General features: G+C 40.3%; 1 protein-coding gene across 13 annotated transcripts in view; it reads left to right on the forward strand.

The window, feature by feature from the left end:
* The window catches only part of TMEM156 (transmembrane protein 156), a 65,334-nt gene that overhangs the window by 32,207 nt on the left and 12,385 nt on the right, over positions 1 to 20,742 (forward strand). For 3 of the 13 annotated variants that reach the window (XM_088021209.1, XM_088021208.1, XM_088021210.1), the window contains 5 exons: positions 3,497 to 3,766; positions 5,196 to 5,456; positions 8,423 to 8,542; positions 10,456 to 10,689; positions 17,139 to 17,225. In XM_088021209.1, the coding sequence (XP_087877335.1) occupies positions 3,497 to 3,766; positions 5,196 to 5,456; positions 8,423 to 8,542; positions 10,456 to 10,689; positions 17,139 to 17,225 (972 nt within the window). The other 10 variants (XM_088021211.1, XM_088021212.1, XM_088021213.1 and 7 more) reach the window with 7 other exon arrangements.

Below are 20,742 nucleotides of genomic sequence, written 5' to 3' on the forward strand. Positions count from 1 at the left end.
CCATGAAAAAACATGTACAGGTATTTCGATTTTTCTATTTTTTTTAAGATTTTATTTATTTATCTGACAGAGAGAGACACAGCGAGAGAGGGAACACAAGCAGGGGGAGTGGGAGAGGGAGAAGCAGGCCTCCCGCCGAGCAGGGAGCCCGATGCGGGGCTCGATCCCAGGACCCTGGGATCATGACCCGAGCCGAAAGCAGAAGCCTAACGACCGAGCCACCCAGGTGCCCCTATTTCGATTTTTCTTGTGTAAATTCCTAGGAGTAGAATTATTGGGTTATATACTAAGGGTATATTTAACACATAAGAAATATAAATCTGTTTTCCAAAGTGGTTGCACTATTTTACATTCCCACCAGCAATGTATGAGGGCTATGGTTCATAGCAGCATTATTCATAACAGCAAAAATAGAAACAACCCAAATGTTTACTGTCAGAAGAATGAATAAATTGTGGTTTATTCGTTCAAAAGAATACCACAGACAATTAAATTAACCATAGCTATACGCAGCAACATGACTAAAACATTAAAAAAGGCTAGTCATAGATGAATACATAAAGTATATTACCTGTATATATATACGTGTCTAAAGCATGCTAAATGAAACAATGTTATTTAGAAATATATACATTTTGGAAAGACTTTAAGATAAAGCAAAGGAGTGATAAACACAAAATTCATGATAGTGGTTAACCTCTGGGAAAGGGTATGTAGGGATGGAAAGGGATAGGGTGCTTGCAGATATTGGTAGTATTGATATCATTAATTTGCACAATAGATACATGGTGTTTATTATTCTTTAACTGACACCAACATTTTACATATGTTTATATATGATAAAGTTTTATAATAGAAGTTAAAAAAGAAAATAACGATAGTTGATGTTTCTTTAGTCTTACTCTCTGGTTTTCTTAAAAAAAAAAAGATTGACTTGAGCATTTGTCCTATATTGTAATATATTTTCCTAATTCTATTTAGTATTCTGTACACTTATGCTGGGAGATTGCAGTTATAGTACGGGAAGAATTCTGGAATGCATTTCTATCCATGGGAGTAAGAATTTAGATATCTGACTCCCAACAATATTAATAGCAGTAATTAAATTCATATATCCTTGTTTATAGAGATGAGAATATAGCTCACCTGATAACAAAAATGGTTGAATAGAATTCATTATTTCTCAAAATTATACCAGGGAAGGATATATCTTCTATTTATTTCCTTTCCAATTGAATTATTTAAAACTAAGGTTTAAAAGTCATCATAAAATGACCTCATTTTATATAAGGGATACAAATATAAAGGATATATCATTAGTTCTAGAAAGCCTGGATGGTCACTTATTGGATAAGAGGACAGTAATACAGACAGGAAAAACTTCTCTCTCTCTATTTCCCTATCTTGGTTGTATCATAGGATTACAAGTTCAAGAAATGGAAAATTTTATAAGATCAAAAATGCCAGTGAGTAAAATGGAAACATGGCAAGAAATGTTTTTGTGTGTTTTGGTAGTGTAAAAAAACCATAGGTTATAGAGTTCCATCAGATGGTAAATTTCTATGTCCTTCCTGACATTATTACCAAAGACAGTTGTTTTAAAAATTAGTTATAATTTGATCACAACTTTGTCTATAAATATATTAAGACATAAAATTGTGGGTTTGAGTAAAATACCATCTTCTCTCCCAAAAAAACCTTTATAGCAACTCAAGTATGAAATGTGTTTATCGCTGGAAATCACATGTGAATTATTACAGAAACAACTTCAGATGTAGAGGGCTGGTAATAAGCCTCTAATTTTATTAAATAAAAATATAATCATCAGCAATGAGTGGAATTACTATTAAAGTACAAATTCCACAAATAAAAAAATCTTTAATATCAATCAATTGCCTGGTTTTCTCTTAAGATTGAACTAAGTTCTATGACTAAGAGTGATCGTAAGAACTAAAGTGATTCTTTCATTGTGCTCCACATTATTTAGAAAAACTACAAAACTTATTTTGCCCTATATGATTACACAAGAAATGGTAAAGAAAGCCACATAAAGGTACAACTGAGCATGTAAGTTATTTTCTCATACTAGCAAATGATTGTCAGACTAGGGATACCTGAGAGAAAGGTTACCTATTCCTTAAATGATATTACTGCTAAATAGGGATTCTCAATTTTTATACAGTGAGCTTTAATTACTTGTATGAATTGAACCACAGATAATCCTACCCTAAATGAAGGGTATGGGATTTGAATTATTAATTTTTGCTTTAGAATGTAGGTTCAAATATTTTTAAAAAGATTTATTTATTTATTTGAGAGACAGAGAGCGTGAGCATGAGTGGGGGGAGGGGCAGAAGGAGGGACTCTTCAAGCAGACTCTGCACTGAGTGTGGAGCCCAATGCAGGGCTCGATCCCCCCACCTGAGCAGAAACCACGAGTCGGTCGCTTAACCGACTGAGCCACCCAGGCATCCCTACAGGTTTGATTTTTAAATAATACACATTTGTACACACTTCAAAAGTGTTCTCATATGTACTATACCACCTGATGCTATGATAACTGTATGAGGTTAGCAGGATCTAGAGTTACTATCTCTATTTTGCTGATGAGAAAACAAGACTTACAGAGATAAAGTAAATTGTCCAAGTATCTTGCCTGATGACAGATATAGCAGTAGAGTCCTTATCTTTTATTTTGAATGCAGTGTTCTTCCTTTTGTATCATCATTTCCATACCTGATGTTTGTCTTCAGACAAAAATAAAAATTATGATGTCGTCCAGTTAAATTTCATCTTTGGAGGTTCAGGTAGGTTGAATGATGGCTACCAAAGATATCCTGTGCTAAAGCCTGGAACTTGTACCTGTTACCTTACAAGGAAAAAAGGTCTCTACAGGTGTGGTCAACTTCAGGATCTTGAGATGGGGAAATACTGCATTACCCAGGTGGAACCTAAATCCAATCACAAGTGTCTTATATAAGATGGTTATAAGAGAGAGGCAGAGAGAGATGACACAGAAGAGTAGAAGATAGAGACACAGAGGAGAAGGGAATGTAACCAGAAAGTCAGAGATTAGAGTGATGTGGCCACAAGCCGAGGAATACCAACAGCCAGCAAAAGTTGGAAGAGGGGCAAGGAACAGAGTCTTCTCTGGAGCCTTCCAAGGGATGGTGGTCATGCAAACATCTAGATTTCAGACCAGCTAAATTGGTGTTGAACTTTGGCCTCTAGGACTTTCTCAGGAGAGAATGGTGAAAATGTTAGGGTTTCCAAGAACACCTCTAGTTCTCCTCTCTGAAAATTAATAGGGAATGTTTACAAATCTTTAAAAGAAATATTTAAATGAAGATGTTGTTAATTCATATAAAAACAATCTTGTCACTGACAAGCTGAAATATACTGTATCCACCTAAGAAAAACTGAGAGCTTATTGTGTATTTATTGGAATGACAAAACCTCAGAATATAATAGTAAATAATTTTTTTTTCCTTTATAGGAAATATATTGGAGCTATCATGTCTGGAAATGTGTTTGCAACCTAATTTCAACTATTCACTCCGCTCTTTAAATTTTTCTTTTGTGACTTTTCTGAAACCAGTAAGAGAATCTCAGACTATTATGGGCATCTTTCTAAATCACTCCAACTTTCAAAACTTCACCAGGATTTGCCAAGGCATCACAAGTGAATTGAAATTGTGCTCCTCATGTTTAGCTTGTGAGTCCAAAAAAAGTCTGGATTTTATTTCTCAGGAACAAACATCAAAAGGTAAATGTAAAGTGATAATAAAGTTTATCAAGAATAAATTACCTTAGTCTGTTAAAAAAGTAATAATATATTCCAATTTAAAATCCAGAGGTATCAAAACCCTCAGCAAGTGACTTGTAGGGCTTTGGGATATTACTTATTCTTGGTTTACTTTATCAAAAAAAAAATCTGCTTTTGAAATACATCAAAATGCCACCATAATTTATGTACATTCGATGGTTAAAGGAGTAGTTAGCAAGCTCTCTTCAAAGGTATTGAATTTTTAAAAAGTAAAAAAGTAAAATCAAAGTTGGATTTTCCAAGAAATCACTGAATTTTTGACACATTTGTACCTTCTCCTGCCTAACATGTATCCACTGTATTTGAATTGCCTTTTTGCTTGTCTAAATGTCCGCTCAATGTTGGGGACTTTGTCTTTGTTCACCATATTTCTAGATCTTAGCATAATGCCTGACATCAGGCGCCCAATATATATTTCTTTAATGAATAAACAAATGAAATAATAACTATGTATTATGTGTAATGTGTAACTGAATCTTGCATCTATTTTGAGATCAATATATATTATTTAATTAAATCAAATCAACTTGCATCATTGAGAAATTAAAAAACTCATTTGTAGTCAGAAAATACACTAGTGGCCTCAGGCCCAAGCATCAGATTTATTATTTATAACCCATTCGGTGAGATTGCTTCCTGCATCACACCATATTGGCATCTTTCCCCGTTCTTTCAGAATGGGAATGAGATTTCTTGGCATTGACTTTGGATGAAATATAAAAGATCTATCTTTTTCTGGGTTCTTACTTAAGTAGTGCTGTAGCTGTTGCAGGGTTCTGGGTCAAATTCACCAGAAAGCAAGTTGGGGAAATACCTTTATGGTGTTAGAGAACTAGGAAGTGTTTTAAGGCTTGGTAACTCCAGATGCTATTTCTCTGCCTCCTGGAAATGTAGGATAGTGCATTGATAAGTTATGTCTGTTACTATGTCTGTGTAACATACTACCTTGAAACTCAATGGCTTAAAACAATGGCAAACATTTCATTCTTTTTTTCCCTTTCCTTGTGTTCTTTCTGCCCTCCGCCCCTCCTCTTCCTCCTCCTCCATCTCCTTCTTCTCTGGTTGGCCAGGACTTCGGAATGGGCGTAATGGGGGCATTTCTGGCTTGGAGCATTATAACCTGTCCCACAGATCATCAGGGAAATGTCTATATTTTCTTTGAGATGCTCCAATTCTATTTCAACCCCACTCTTATCTGGTTTTCACAATTTTAAAAAAATGTAGGCACTTTGATTGTTATTTTTAGTGCAGTGAACTTATTTTGACTTTTTTTCTTGTAGAGGAAGGATGGTATTTAGTTTTGAGTGGTGTGTGGTTTCTTACTACGCATTACTATTTTGCAAGTAACATTTTCTTAATCTCTTTCTAGTTCTTATCATGAAAGGATCAACGGAAGTGAAGGCAAATGATTTTCGTTCACCTTGTCAACATTTTAACTTCACTGTAGCTCCTATAGTTGATCCCTTGGAAGAATATAACATTACTTGTAATCTAAAAACCCACATGAGAAGGCCAGCAATCATGGAGGAAGATTCACCCAAGGAAAAGTCTATGAACCACACTTGTAGGACTATGGAATACCTGAATAATTGTACACATCTTTCCTTGCACCTAGAAATGGATGTCAAAAGTAAGTATTTAAGGAAGTTAGAGGAAAAAGAGAATTGGAAACAAAGTTAAATAAAGGCTAACACATTAACTTCATTAAAAGTTAAATATTTGAAAAATTTTGTTGTTGCAATAATATGACTGGGAAGAACGCTAGTCCTTTTATCTGTTCATTTTTTCTTTCAAAATCTGCTTTTCCTGAGGTCTAGCTGGACTCAGAAGCAGAGGAGCCATCTGTGGGTTGTGATTTGAGGGACACTAGAAAGACCTCAGAGTAACTTTGGACATGCCTATTAGCTGTGCTTGAAGCAACACTACCACACCTGGGTATTAAAGGCTGAAATTTATTTTTAAATATAAATATCCATGTACATTGTGACGGGCTATTAAAATCATATTTTGAATTGACTTATATCTTCTCCTAGAGTCAAGAACCAGGACTGAATAAAATGGGATTTTTGATAGAAAGTCATGGAGATAGGCAGGGTGCCGATGAGGCACTTTGGGTCACTGGATAGGTCTGAGGGAAAGGTAGGCATCCAAAAGATCAAAATCACATCTATCTTACTTCTAAAGCTTATTAGCTTCCTCGACACACTCTTCGGAATTACCACGGTTGATCCTTTCTACTAAGCGGTGTGCCCCACTTTACCTAGAAAGTCTATTTTGGAAGAGTATTTTATGATATAACCACTTAATCCGTGCCTACTGTATGCCAAGCAATATGCTAGCATCAGGGATCCAAAAACAGATGAATGTAAAACAATTGAGCATGTGCATCTGGTGTTAACAGGTGCAATGGTAGAGTCAGTTGCTGGGCTTTGGGATCTTCCAGACATATGGAAACCTTTCCTATTGCCTTAGAATGCTTTTTTTTTTTTTTTAAGCTTTACTTTTTTTAAAGGTAATTATTTAAAAAAATATTATAATTTCAAGCAAATACAACCAAATAATATGTATGCATTTTTACAGTAAAATAGAAGGCTTCAAAGGAATTTCACTTGTGAGTCAGTCTTCAGGGCCCCACGGTCTCTGCAATTAAGGGTTATTTCAAGGTTGTGTGTATGTGTGTCGGGTATGGGAGAGGATCTGAGAAGATCTGAACAGAGAGGTCAATTCCCTCGGGCTCAGGAGTGAGTTGGAAGGTAGACTTTGGAAGGATGGCATAGAGAAGGTGACGGCGATGACGTCTGGAAGGTAAAGTGGGTTGGATTATAAATATTAAGATCATATTTATTTCCACACATCCATCTAATTGCTTTTTATGTTTTCTAAAACATAAAGGAAAAAGAAGCATTTCCAGAATTATGATTTTCAGAGAATTTTTTGGGTCAAGAAAAAAATTCGTACGTGCTGGTCAAAGTGAAATAGTAGTTAACAACTTCCTTGGGTCCATAATTCAGAAAGATCACAGTGACACACACATATATAGTCTTGTATTCTAGAAAAATTATATTCATTTGCCACGTGTAGAAGATTTAAAATTTCCTTATATTTTACTCGGCTGGGCAGAGACTAAGTCGATCTCCCTTAAAAGCCCTGTCCAGCAGGGGGTGAAAGTAAATTTAGTCCAATCTGGTAAATTTACTCTGGAACAGTAATTTAAATTGTCTCTTCAGATTTTTTTTTTCAGCTTCCTGTCTGTTCTCCCTTGCTCCTCTCCAAGATGACTGCCGGGATGGGGGGTAGGTGGGCAGCTGGGCTGTGGGGACACATACTCTTCTGCTTTTGCGCTGGTGCTTGGGTGGGTGTTCTGGCTGGCCTGACCCCAGCTGTGCACATTCTGCTGTTGCTATATAAAGTTGGTGAGTGCATGGCTCTTTTTTCATAGCTTGATCATCAGTGCCCAATGACACCTTGGTCATTGGGCCCACTGTGGCTCTTGCTGGCACTCTAAGTCTTCTATTCCAGTTAACGAACTGCATACTTTTAATTTGCTGAGCGAGGAATGCAAGTTTGCAGCTGAATGGCATGGGATGATTTTGGGAAGGCTGAGTGCTGCCATCCCAGTCAACTTTTACCTTTTCTGCATTCTGCCTCTTTTCTAAGTAAATGTTGGATGGCTATATAATGTACATCTGCCCATGGGGGTGGGTCCCTGTGAAAGGGGTACCCAGATGATGAACCTCACAAGGGCAATAATCCAAGGGTATAAGCAAGTTATATATCCTGCTAACTTTGAGAAAGTGCTGTGTTTTGTGTACAAGGAAGAGGGTACATAGGGTGGCTTGGGAAGACAGTAGACAGTTATGTCTTGGACATGATGAGGTCACCTTCCATTATGTCACTGATTCCTAGGTCTGCTGGCCACTGTATCTTTATGGGAGCAAAGGAGATGGTGCTAAACGATTGCTGGATGGGGACTATCCTTCCCATGTGCCTCACTGTCATTTGAATGAACAAGTTTTTACCTAGGGTTACTGTGTGTTTAATGAATGTGTGCACCTGATCGGATCCTTGCAGTGAGAGTCTGTGCAGAAAGGGGTTCTGAGTATTCATCTGCATTGGCCTTTTATATGGCTCAGTCTAACCTTTTCTCTTTGTATGTCTTTTTTCTTTCCTCTCCATCTTCCTTACACTCTTATCTCTTTGTCGATTTGAGGGCATAATTTTTGACTGTGTGGCCCAGGGCCACCGTTGTTATTTACAAATGGCCCTGATTCTGAGACTCAGCTTGTTGTAATCTGAGCTTAGTGATAGCAACCACAAGGAAACTAACACCTACATGACCTATAAGTGAAATTAATCCTAGAGTCTTGGGATCAAAGGGATCCCTGGAAGATCCCTGGTCAAATTTCTTCATTTAATACACTCACTTAACATATCAGGGAAGAAATCAGGAGGGCAAACGACACTATACCAGGGATGATTATATGTGGAGCTTTTCGGTTAAGGCCAAAATATGTAGTAGAACACCACCACATCACCATATGGCTTCTCTCTGTTGCATCATTTTATTGTATTTTTATAGTATTTTTTTCTTTGCAGATTTCACTTGTTCCATGAAGATCACTTGGTATGTTTTAGTTCTAGTCGTTTTTATATTTTTTCTCATCCTCACTCTCCACAAAATACTTGAAAGCCACAGAAGAATGTGGAAATGGCGGAGTAAGTATTGAGGAAAAAATCCATTGCTTGGGACAGTCCAGTTAGGATCTTCTCTATAGATGTACGTTCTTTTTCAATTTCAATTTATCATTTATTGAGCACCTACTGTGTGTAAGTGGCAGTTCTAGGTAACCCGGGGAATATAAGCATAAGTGAGACACAGTGTCAGCATTCAAGGAGGTTCATGTGTTTTTGTCTACTTAGACAAGCGAATAGCAGGGGAGGCAGGGCAAGGAGCTGAAGGGGGCTGGAGGTTGAGCAGAGGCTTAGTGGAAGTGAAGGGAGAAGAGAGGTAGAAGAATAGGGTGGTGATCAAGAATTTCAGAGTGGGAGATCATGAACAGAGTGGCTCTAAGTGATGAGTGGGAGGAGTCAATCTTTAATAGGTGTAAGGGTGTCAGTAGATTTTTGGCGGGGTGGAGCTATAATGTATAATTGGAAATCAGGCAATGGGGGTGATATTAAAAATATTGAGTATGACCCAGGCATCCACCTATCAGGATGGACATTGACTTATGGCCCTAGTGGTGTGTACCCACGCATATACCAACCCCTCTGGTGTGTAACCCATGCATATATTGGCTGAACATCAAACCTGAGGAAGAGGGGGGAGGGGTAGAGGGCGAGGGAGAGAGAGAATCTTGAGCAGACTCCACGCCCAACACAGAGCCCCACACGGGGCTCCATCTCATGACACTGAGATCTCAGACCTGAGCCAAAATCAAGAGTCGGACGCTTAACCGACTAAGCCACCCAAACGCCCCTGTTGCAGGTATTTCTAAGAGCAGTTTCATATCAAGTCTTGCCATTGATACCTTAGAATATAAGGCTAATATATAATAACATCATCAATATTATATATTTGTAGAAGAGCCATTTTCAGAGCGTTTTCACAAGGTTTTTTTTTTTTTTAATTAGATTCTCCAAGTACTTAAACAGGGTGTGTACTATTATTTTCACTTATGGATGGAAAAAACCCCTGAGCCATAGAGAGATTAAGTGGTTTTTCCAAAGTTATATAGCTAACAAAACGTCAGAGTCAAGACCTAGGGTCTTTCTAGTTTTAAAAATTATATTAGTTTAAATAAAAATGTTATTTGCAAATGTTGCACATTTTTTAGTTTCTTCATCCATTTTTCCATATAACTGCATGTGAGGAAAGAGAGACAGAAGCCAGTTAGAAAAAACCATCTAGAGGGGCACCTGGGTGGTTAAGTGGCTGCCTTCGGCTCAGGTCATGATCCCAGGGTCCTGGGATCGAGCCCCGCATCGGGCTCCCTGCTCAGCAGAGCCTGCTTCTCCCTTTCCCTCTGCCTGCCGCTCTGCCTACTTGTGCTCTCTATCTCTTTGTCAAATAAATAAATAAAAAATATCTTTAAAAAATAAAAAGAAAAAACCGTCTAGAAAGCAATAGTGGAGAGTGAACCTTTTATGAACATCCACCCAAATGACAGGCTTAGTGGCTTTTGAAGGCTTGCCTTACAAATCCAAGCGTATAAAGTAATGAAACATGTCACACTATTTAGGACATTAAATATTATTAAATATTAAATATGCATTAAATATTCTGTATATGTCTATGTATATTAATGTAAGCAATATAATATTCTATACATAAGAGCTGGTGCTTCTCATTAGGGGAGACGGCATGATAGCATTTAGGGTAGTGGCGAAACCACTTGTTTTAGAAAGATCCTGTGTTTGCTCATGGAAAATAACTTCATGAGGAAAGCCCTTAATGTCTTGTTACTTCTGGCCCTGTTGTGAATGGCCCATTTTCCTTGGTAATCCTTGGAATCAACATGGGGAATATATATTAAGAATGTGCTTTTTATCATTTAAATATTTCATTTCTTTTCTTGGAATAGGTCATAAATACAAACCTACCTCTGCTCTCTCTTTTTTTTTTTAAGATTTTATTTATTTATTCATGAGAGACAGAGAGAGAGAGAGAGAGGCAGAGAGAGAAGCAGGCTCCCAAGGAGCAGGGAGCCCGATGCGGGACTTGATCCCAGGACCCTGGGATCATGACCTGAGCCCAAGGCAGACGCTTAACCATCTGAGCCACCCAGGCGCCCCTACCTCTGCTCTTTTAAGAGGACAGGATTCCGAGAAACTGCGAACTTTGAATGTGCGGGTTATTTCAGGTGAGTTTTGTGACGTGCCAACAGAGCACGGCTTTGAGAATCCCAGTCCTTCACCGTTTTCACTATAGACCCAAGATCGAATGATCTAAGCTCATTTAAATTAGCCTTGTATCTGGAAGAAAGGATCTGTGGGCAAATGAAATCTAGTTTAATATGTCTTATTATCAGGGGACAGTTACGATCAAAACTAGCTCCTTAAATAATGGAAAGTTTGCCTAATTGGCAAGAAGAAATTCATGTGAGTAGGCAGAGGAGAGAAAGCAATAAGGAAGAACCCTCAGATTTATTTTTAAATGAGACAAGATACCATTATTCCTCGGAATTGCAAGAAGTAATTGCAGAGTGGGCATGGCTTTTTTTTGCTGGAGCTTTCACTTAGCAAAGGGTGTCATTGTGTAACGAGAACTTCTAATAGCCCCAATTAAAAAGTCCCCTGTCCTCTCCCGAGAAACAGAAATGGAAGAAGGGAACCCTAATTAGAGCAGCTAAGGGAGCTGTTAGCACAGACGCTGTGGTTCGATCTCCTAATTGCAAAGCCTCCTTCTGAATTCAAGCTGTCAAATCATATTAAAAAGGAAGAGAGGGAGATTGGGACGCGGGCAAAGTGCTCTTCTTCATCAGGAAGATGTCATCTCCTCGACTCTGTGCAAACCGCGGCATGATGAGTGATGTTTCTACAGCTCCTTGCGTCCAGCTGGTGAGCAGGCTCCTTCAGACTTTGTGAGACGTCAGATAAGGAGGCTTCAGGTCTGGTGTCTAAATGGTTTTCAAAAATGCAAGGACGGTGAACCAGGCCCGAGGCGCCCCCCACAACTTCATTGTAGCCACATGCAGATCTGCACACCGTTTCACTGGGAACTCTGCTCCCAAGGCTTTTCTTATCTATTTAAATTAGCAGGGACTCAGACCCCTAGCTTGAGGAAAAATGGGATTGCGTGCACCTGAAGGACTCAATTTTAAAAAAATTCGGACTTTCTGTTCTCCGCGTTAGCAGTATTCACTGATGGCTAATAATAAGCAGTAGCTGAGTGATCATTTGATACCAGCTAAATGTGGAGAACGTTGATGGAAGTTTTGTGTGGTCAGTGACAGTTTTGTTTGATTAATGGCATTAAAATCAGAAGGTTGTTTCCAATGCCCAAATTCATCTCTATAGGGAGAAAACGGCATTTCCCCTGTTCTTCCCTCTTACGTGGGCCCCAGGCCTGACATCCATGCACTGGGAATGTTTCAACCTAGTTCTGCTGAGCCTTTTCAGTGGCCTCGGGAATCCTGATCCTTGCTCTTTTCAAGACATAATTTTGAGCACTGCAGCTTTGAGAAAAAGTCCATAGTCCCCCTGTCAACTCATATAATCGGGGGAATCACAAATTTAAAGTACTGGTTAACCACAAGACTAACCTCACAAGTTGTATTTATGAGCCTTTGATTTTCATTCACCAGAGGAAACGGACTCGGCCATTAACCTAGATGCAATTTCCCCCCCCTCCTATTATAAGTTGCTCTTTCTGAGAGAGAAATGGGAAGGAAATAATGTCTCCCTCAAGTGCCGTTTTTAAGGCCTCTCTTTGTCATGATCGATTATAGGCCGCAGTGAGAACGTAAGGAGAAAACGCGCCAGCATGGTCCTCTGGCGGAGCAGTAACACGAGTACAAAACACGGTTCAAAGGGAGCAGTGACTACAGTCCCATTCAGCAAAGCAGCTTGCTGTTGTCTCAAGCTGTACGTTCCAGAATGTCCCTCAGGTTGTTCATGTATTACAAACGAAGTGTTGTTACACACGCTCACGTGGAGGTAGACAGGCTCACACCCTCAAAAGGACGAGAGAGAAATAAAGCGAGATGACCCAGACCCTGGCCCCATGTCTCAGATCACAGCGAACATGGGCAGAGTAAGGCATCTCCTCCCTGCAGAAAGCAGTGTCACAAAGAATCAAATCCCAAGCTTTAACAGGACTCCAGTATTTTCTTCCTTGCTTTGAGAAGCGTGCTGGCTTCTGTTGCCTGTCTTGGCATGAATCTACTTTACGTTTTATTCAGTCGACTGTTATCTTTACACAGGTGATGATTCTCTTATTCAGCTTTGGATCCTGGTCCCCAGCATAGTTTCTGGCACATAGTTTGTGCACAAAAGCTTGTTAAATCACACAAAGCCGAAGGGGAAATGAGGATAGAGTCAAAAAGAGCAGATGAGCAAGGAATTTATCTTGGGGTTTGGGAAAGATGAAAACAAACAGCCAGAGAGTGATCAGAGGGCACATAACTGGACTTCATTAAAGAATATATAACTCTACAGAGTTGCCAAGGACGTCAAAGAATCATGGAATACATCGGCCATCTTGAAGAAGAGATTTGGAGAACTATGCAAAAGGCAATTTGAAATGTATCCCTGGAAACAGTGTTTGAAGGGTTGGTCACGTTGGGAGACCAAAGTCAGGGGCAGGAGCAGTGAACTAGGACCCCAATCGCTGGATACAAACAAGAGCAATCAACTTGGCTGGCTTGGCCGAGAGGAAACCTATTGGAAAACTGGCAGGTAACCCGTAGAAACACCAGGAAGGTTAAGCATTCAGAGGTTGGAAAATGAACAGGAGTTAAAGGGGGCCAGGCAGCCAAGAGTACAGCCAAAGTCACCATGGGAATGGTCTGGTGGTGTCACCACCGCTGGACATTCCTCTGAGCTTCCAGAGCTACACCCTTTGACCTTCCAGCTTTGCATCACTGTCCAGGATGGCGAGCCCCAAGGAAGGGTATCTGGCTGACTGAGGGCAGGCCACAGATTGGTACTCTGGGTGCCAGGAAGCAGGGAGAGGGAATATCTACCCCTCTGGCTTCCTGCATCTTTGAGAGCACCCCAGAGATGGCCTCATGTTGGAGAGCCAATAACTAAATATCTAGGACGCCAAGTATCCAGGACTAGAGCTTCCACTGACTCCTGGTGCTTGGGTCAGTGAAGGGGCTCCTTTCATCTCTCCCCTCTATGTCCACTAAACATGGTGAAATCTTGAAAACTTGAAATTCTTCACCTTCAACTACTCAACCAAAATCTGTTGAACCCCAACTCAGGATCAGGCATTATGCTACTAAGCATTGATAAGACAGTGGCCCGGACCAGCACAGTCTCTGCTTTCACGGAGCTGATGTCCCCATTAGGGAGATTCTCACCCCGCTCCCCGCGCCCATTGCCTTAGAAGAAGGGAAACCTAATTAAACTATACACATTCATTAGGCGACTTTCACAGACAACATTTTATCTCATTTCACAAGAATCTCGCTTTTTTCCTGATGCCAAAACCTGGAACTAAGAGAGTTTAAGTAATTGACCCACAGCCTGTTCCTGGCCGAGTCGGGTTCAAACTCAGATCTGTCCAGTGGGCTTTCTGGCAAAGCGCTTACGGGCTGTGGTGAACTGGGGAATTTACTCGTGCTAGTTCAAGCCACAGATCAAAACTCACCTTGTTCTTTTACAGTTAACACTGGAAACTGAGATGAAACATTTTCTCTACGCTGTAGAAGGTTATAGGAGCTTGTGTGTGACAGTGTGAGTCACCCTCAGAGTGACATTTAGCATTAGTGAAATATTTTTTGCAGTTAATGTGGGTAGGTTCTTAGGGACCGCGAAGGAAAGAAAATGGATTTTTATTGTGAAAGAGAATTACTAAATGCCAAAAGGAAGTGGATGACCCAGTAATTTGTATTACCCCAAAATATAACTAATGGCAATGTAAAATTATAATTTGCAACATGTTTACGGCCAGCATAATGAGGACTAAGCCGGTTTCAATTTTCAGCAGGAGAAGATAAATTGCTCGTGCCAGATGTCCCACAACCAGGCAAAATAACATGGAAATTTAATTTTTACTTGCTTAACTATAATATTTATGACTCAGAGTACAGATTTGGGTTCATAAAACAGTAAAGGTTGGAGCCATCTGCTTGATTACAGAACAGAGCAGAATGCAGAGGGTGACTTTTTTTTTTTAAGATTTTTTATTTATTTATTTGACAGAGAGAGAGAGAGACAGCGAGAGAGGGAACACAAGCAGGGGGAGCGGGAGAGGGAGAAGCAGGCTCCTGGCTGAGCAGGGAGCCCGATGTGGGGCTCAATTCTAGGACCTTGGGATCATGACCTGAGCCGAAGGCAGATGCTTAATGACCGGGCCACCCAGGCATCCCTGCAGAGGGTGACTCTTGATGCAGGAAGAATTTCTTAAGAATCTATAGGCAGAATATGATGATTTGTTCTAACTCATCCATTGAATGCCATTATGCGATAGCCTTTTGTGCTAGGTCTGGAAGACCTGATGATAAAACATATACAGATCAACATCTTCTCCAATCTTTGTGCAGATTCTCCCCACATGGAGCATCCTGCCTCCCATACCCCTCCCTGCAGACCTGCCCTCCTCCTACCCTGCCTTTGTCTAGTTCACCCCAAGCCTTGCTTCTGATCTCAGCTTGACTGACCCTTCCTCAGGGAAGTCATATTGGACCTCCTAGACTAGGTCAATCCCCTTCTCACACATCCTCAGAACACCACACAGCTCTCTCTGTGCCAATTGTCACTACTGTTATATGTTATATATGTGTGTTATTATTGGATTGACATGGCTCCCATGAGCCACTGAGCCCCTGGAGATCAGGGACTCTGCCTGATAATATTCATTACCACATCCCCAGCTCGTAGTGCAGTGCAGATGAGGGCACAGAGTAGGTACCTAACAAATATTTGTGAAGTAAATACACCTCTACATGGACTATGCAGAAAGAATGCCTGCTGCTGTCTTACAAAGACCCTTCAAAACCTTCCCCCCCAACCCAATTATAACTTTTAAACTCTTCATCAGCTTCATTCCTTGGAGTGCTAAGGATAGCCTCAGTGTGAATGAGCTGGGAGCTGAGACAAGGGCTCAGAAAACTGGCAGCTGTCTGTTCTCTTTAGTTGTTAATTCTAGGTAATTTTGCAGTCATGTACTTTCCCACCCTCATCTGATTTTCACACTGGCCAGATTTGGAACAGCTGAATGGTTTTAGGATCACTGTTAACGATAACAGATGGAGCTCTGAACGTAGTAGAAAGTTGGCTCCTTGAATAATGGAAATCTATTTTAAGCTACCATAATTGGTTCTATTAGCCCCAAAAAGCAACTAGCTATCTTGGGCTTGCACAAAACGGCCCAGGTTTTTATGTGATGCAAAGGTCAGAATGATGAATAGCAATGTTGAAGTTCTGCATTCGTAGGGCAATAAGAAGAAATAGGTCTACGGCCGTCCCACCCTGAACGCACCCGATCTCGTCTGGTCTCGGAAGCTAAGCAGGGTCGGGCCTGGTTAGTACTTGGATGGGAGAAGAAATAGGACTGGAAGGGTTTTTGGGAGCCAGATTAGAGAACTGACTAAGAATCACCAAACCATTTGAAAACGTCCGCATCCACTTTGACTATAGTAATCTGTGAAGATTAACGTGAATTCCTTCATCTCTGGAAAAGCTCTTATAAGGAGAGCAAGTACTTTGTGGGCAACAGTATAGACATTATTGCTATTGTCACCACGGAATCATGGCTGAATCTCCCAAAGTACAGGGAAGGGAAGGAAGTGCTGAGGTCCCCACTTCCAAGGTCAGCCATCCATAGCCCACCCTTGCTGAGCGCATATTTGGGTCCTACCCAATTTCGAGCAGGCCCCTCAAGTGGGCTTAAAAAGGCGCTTGGAAAAATACTCTGTCTTGCACTTGGTGGTGTGGAAAGTACATCAAAATACACCTTAATTACCTCATTTACCCTTACCTTTAGTTTCTTCCTTGTAGCTTCAAGGCAGCCACACGGGCTTTGCTAAAGTCACGAGGAAGTTCAGGCATCAGTACACACGGCTGAACCTTTAAGGAGAAGGCGCAGGGCGAGACCAGGGCCCTGCGGGGGCGGGGTGGCGCGGGTGCTGCCTGGCTGCTCCACCCGCAAGGCAAGGCAACACAGGGGCCTCACGTTGGTGAATATACCTGGTCTGAAGCCTTCCTTCAGGCCTGCGGGCTCAGCCTCCTGCAATGGCGGCCCACCAAAAAAGATCCACTGTGTGATCCAGCTCACAAAACAGGTTTATAAGAGCAGAAGGCAATACGGTTGAGAGAAAATATGGGCCAAAACACTTCTGACAACTAACACGTGTGCCCTCTCTGCTTAGACAAAACCATGTGGGAAGTTGAATCACCGCCAAGGCTTGTTTGGGAGGTCTTAAAGGTAGAGCCCTTTGCCAACACAGTTTGAAAGGCCTTCCTCCCCATTTTAGGGGTAGCCTGATTGGCTCATTTAACACAGCACTTTTCACACTTAATAGGCTTTGGCTTGGGAATGATTTCTGAAGATAACTTTGCACATTTCTGTTGTGATTATGAGTTGATTTTATAGACCAACTCTCAGAGGACAATCTTATTTTTCTTATTCCCAACTTCCTAGGTGGCACCCCAGAGTTGACTTCTTGCCCTGCTTGTACCCACACATTTTTATTAAGGAAGATGAGGCACAAAGAAGTGTGCCTCCAAGGTTGGTTCTGGGGAATATAGTGCATAAAATACAGTCTTTGTACACGAGGAGGCAGACAGTAAGCAATTACAACAAAATTGGGTAAATTCACCGTTGGGATCATATATAGTATGGGTATCTAGCCCTGTTTACCACTCCTTGTTCTGTTTTTGTTTCTAGCTATTTTAACTTTCCAATTTCATAACCAAGTAGAGCTGAACAAGTAGTTTTGGAAATACAAATATAAAAAATTGATGGGGCAAATTCTCTAAGCAGCCAAGAGATCCTGGCTAGGATGAAGAGGTTTTAGATGTACCTTCACTGTGGGAGGTGCACCTTGTCTTTGACATGAAAATCATCAGGAACAAAGTGAAGAAAACACCTTGCAAGTTTCCATGACTCAGTGGGAATCAAGAATTACTTTGGAAGGATGAATTGAGGTTAGATGCCAGATGTCATAGATAAAAAACACTTTTGAAAAATGATAGAGATCTAGAAAAAAAAAAAGAAGAAAAAGAAAAAGAAATATCAGAGGGCAACCTGGACGATGTCATGGGCATTGTGACAGGGGTTTATTCAAGAACATGCGGCATGGAGTCTTATTTTTAATCAAAGTTTCTACTGCTGGAAATTCATTTTGTTCTTTAGATTCAGCCAGGTCAAAACTCATCCTGAGGTTCTTTTTAATTTTTTAGGCTTTTCTGAGGTTCTTGAAAAAAAGTCAAAGAAATATTTGGTTCAGACCTTTGACAAATTCATGAATAGACTTCTGTGAAGTTTTAAAATATTCCTGGCTGCTTCTGCTGCCTTAACTAGTGTTGGTAAATTAATATTATTTGAAAGAAATTCTGTTTCCCAGTGTAAAACTAGAAAAATACCCCACCCATCTTAGCTATTCTGAATAAGGCATTAAAATGACATATATCCTACCTTTTTGCCTTTTTATCAATTTTTCAGAAGTTTTCCTAGTAGCATATAAGTTACATGTCCTTGGATACTAGGAGAAACAGAATATAATGCACCACTAGATAGTTATTTTGGACTAACCATCACTTTGACAGATAATAGCTTTCTGTAGTAAATTATGGTTATACCATATTATAAAACATCAGCAAACCAAATGAATAAGCAAATGATGAGCGGTTTAGCTTTCCAAGCAAAAGAGCTCTGTTAATTTTCTTTGGTAATTATTTAATTTCATGAGTAGGCTCTTTTGGTATTTTAACTTTAAAAAAACTGTCTCCAAATTTCAAATTCTGGACATGATAAGATACTTTGTCAGAGATTGTCCAAGCAATTATCTGCATGGTAAGTTCATTCTGAAGGCTTAATATGCATCAGAATCAACTTGGATGTCTGTACAATTTCAGGCTCCTGGACCATTTTGAAGGGAGATTATAATTCAGTAGATTTGGGACAGGGTTCTAGAACCTGCATTTTAAATTCAGCTTCTTGTGGTTTGCAGGCCAAGGGTCCGTTGATCACTTTATTTGTTTTCTATTGTTGTGTGACAAATTACCACAAATTTCATGGCTTAAAACACACCTTTGTTATTTCAGTTTCTGTGGGTCAGAAATCTGGGCATGGCTTTGCTGGATCTCAGGGTCTCACAAGGCTAAAATCAAGATGCGAGCTGGCCTATGTTCTTATATGGAGGCTCTACTCCCAAGCTCATTTAGGTTGTTGGCAGAATTCATTTCTTTGTGGTTGTATACTAAGGGCCCTGGGTTCTCACCGCCTGTCTGCCAGAAACTGCCTCAGGACCTAGAGGCCACCTGCAGACTTCTGCTACCTGGCCTTTCTAGAGACACTTCACAGCTCGGCAGTTTGCTTCTTGAAGTCCCACAAGAGATCCTCACTAACTTCCGGGAGGGCCCAGCCTTTTTTGTAAAGGCTTTTACCTCATTAGGTCGGGCACACCCAGAATGGTCTCTCTTTTCAATAACTCAATACACCCGCAAAAATCTCATCTTTGCCATATAATGTAATCCAATCACAGGAGGGAAATCCCATTCATGGTCCTGCCCATGCTCAAGGGATGGGAATTACAAGGGGCATTCCACCAGGGGGTGGGAAGCTGGGGGGCTGTCTTAGAGTTCTGCCTACCACACCCACCCTCTGAGAAGCACAGATTTAGGAAGACAGAATCACAGCTTCCTAGGAACTTTCAGTGTGAGACAAATAGGGATGAGGGAACTAGCCCCGTAGATGTGGTTTGTACTTACTGACAATAAGGTAAAAATAAAGGATGCTAAGGGGATCCAGTGAAATGGGTCTGTGAGGAGGAGAACAAGGAGATGAGAGCTTTGTGTCGAGGTAAAGACTGGTCTCATTTTCTCATCTTTGTCCTAACCAGTCAGGAAAGCTCTGTCACTTACCGTTTAGAAGGCCAAATACTCTGTAAGAAGAAATTCTAGCTTTGGTGGTTATTTTAGCATTTCCATAGGAATGGAAGGGTCTTCAATGTCTGTGGAAATGGTCCCCAAAGGGCATCTATTCCTGTTCCTTAAAGAGCACTTGCTACTTTTTAACATCTCTAATTAAGATGGATAATTTTCTGGAAAAATTGACAAAACCTGATACCAGAAGAAATAGAAAATCTAAACAAAACAATTATCATAGAAGAAATAGGAAATTTGTCAGTTATCCCTGAAAAAGTAACAGAAAGAACAGTTCACAGGGGAATTTTGACCAGTCTCTAAAACACTGATATTTCCAATTGTATTTAAACTGTTATTGACCATAGAAAAGAAGGATGTTTCTTAATTCTATTGTGAAATAAACATTAATAACATATAAAGCTAAGAAAGATTGTGTCTAAAATGAAATCATTGAGCAATCTTACTCATGTATATCTATGCAAAAATTCTGAACGAATATTAGCAAAAGAATCCACTAGTATCACAGTATAAAAACATATATATATATATATATATACATACATATACACACTCCTACTATGACCAAGAAGAGCTTATTCCAAGAATATAGGGAGAGTTCTCCGTTAGGAGATATCTATTAATGTCACTCATATTAATAGATCAAAGGGAAAATTTGGTTATCTCTATACATCCTAAAAATGCACTTGACAAACTATAATGCCCATCCTTCATAAAACTCCCAATAAAAATAAGATAAATAGGTACTTCCTTAACATGATAACATATATCTGTCTCAAACAAAACCCCAGAATCATACTTACCAGGGAGACACTAAAAGCATGTCTGTAAAGCCAGGAATTTTCAAGAATGTCCACTGTTGCCACTTTACCTACCATTGTCCTGAAAGTACTGGTCAACACAATTAGGTAAGAGACAAAGATATCTGGTTAACAAATTGGAAAGGGAGGGGCGCCTGGGTAGCTCAGTCGTTAAGCGTCTGCCTTTGGCTCAGGTCATGATCCCAGGGTGCTGGGATCGAGCCCCGCATCGGGCTCCCTGCTTGGCAGGAAGCCTGCTTCTCCCTCTCCCACTCCCCCTGCTCTCCCTCTCCCGCTCCCCCTGCTTGTGTTCCCTCTCTCACTGTCTCTCTCTCTCTG

Source organism: Eumetopias jubatus, unplaced genomic scaffold (genome assembly GCF_037043125.1).
Source record: "Eumetopias jubatus isolate StellerSeaLion01/CBP00866 unplaced genomic scaffold, mEumJub1_p1.0 scaffold_2, whole genome shotgun sequence".
Taxonomy (NCBI): domain Eukaryota; kingdom Metazoa; phylum Chordata; class Mammalia; order Carnivora; family Otariidae; genus Eumetopias; species Eumetopias jubatus.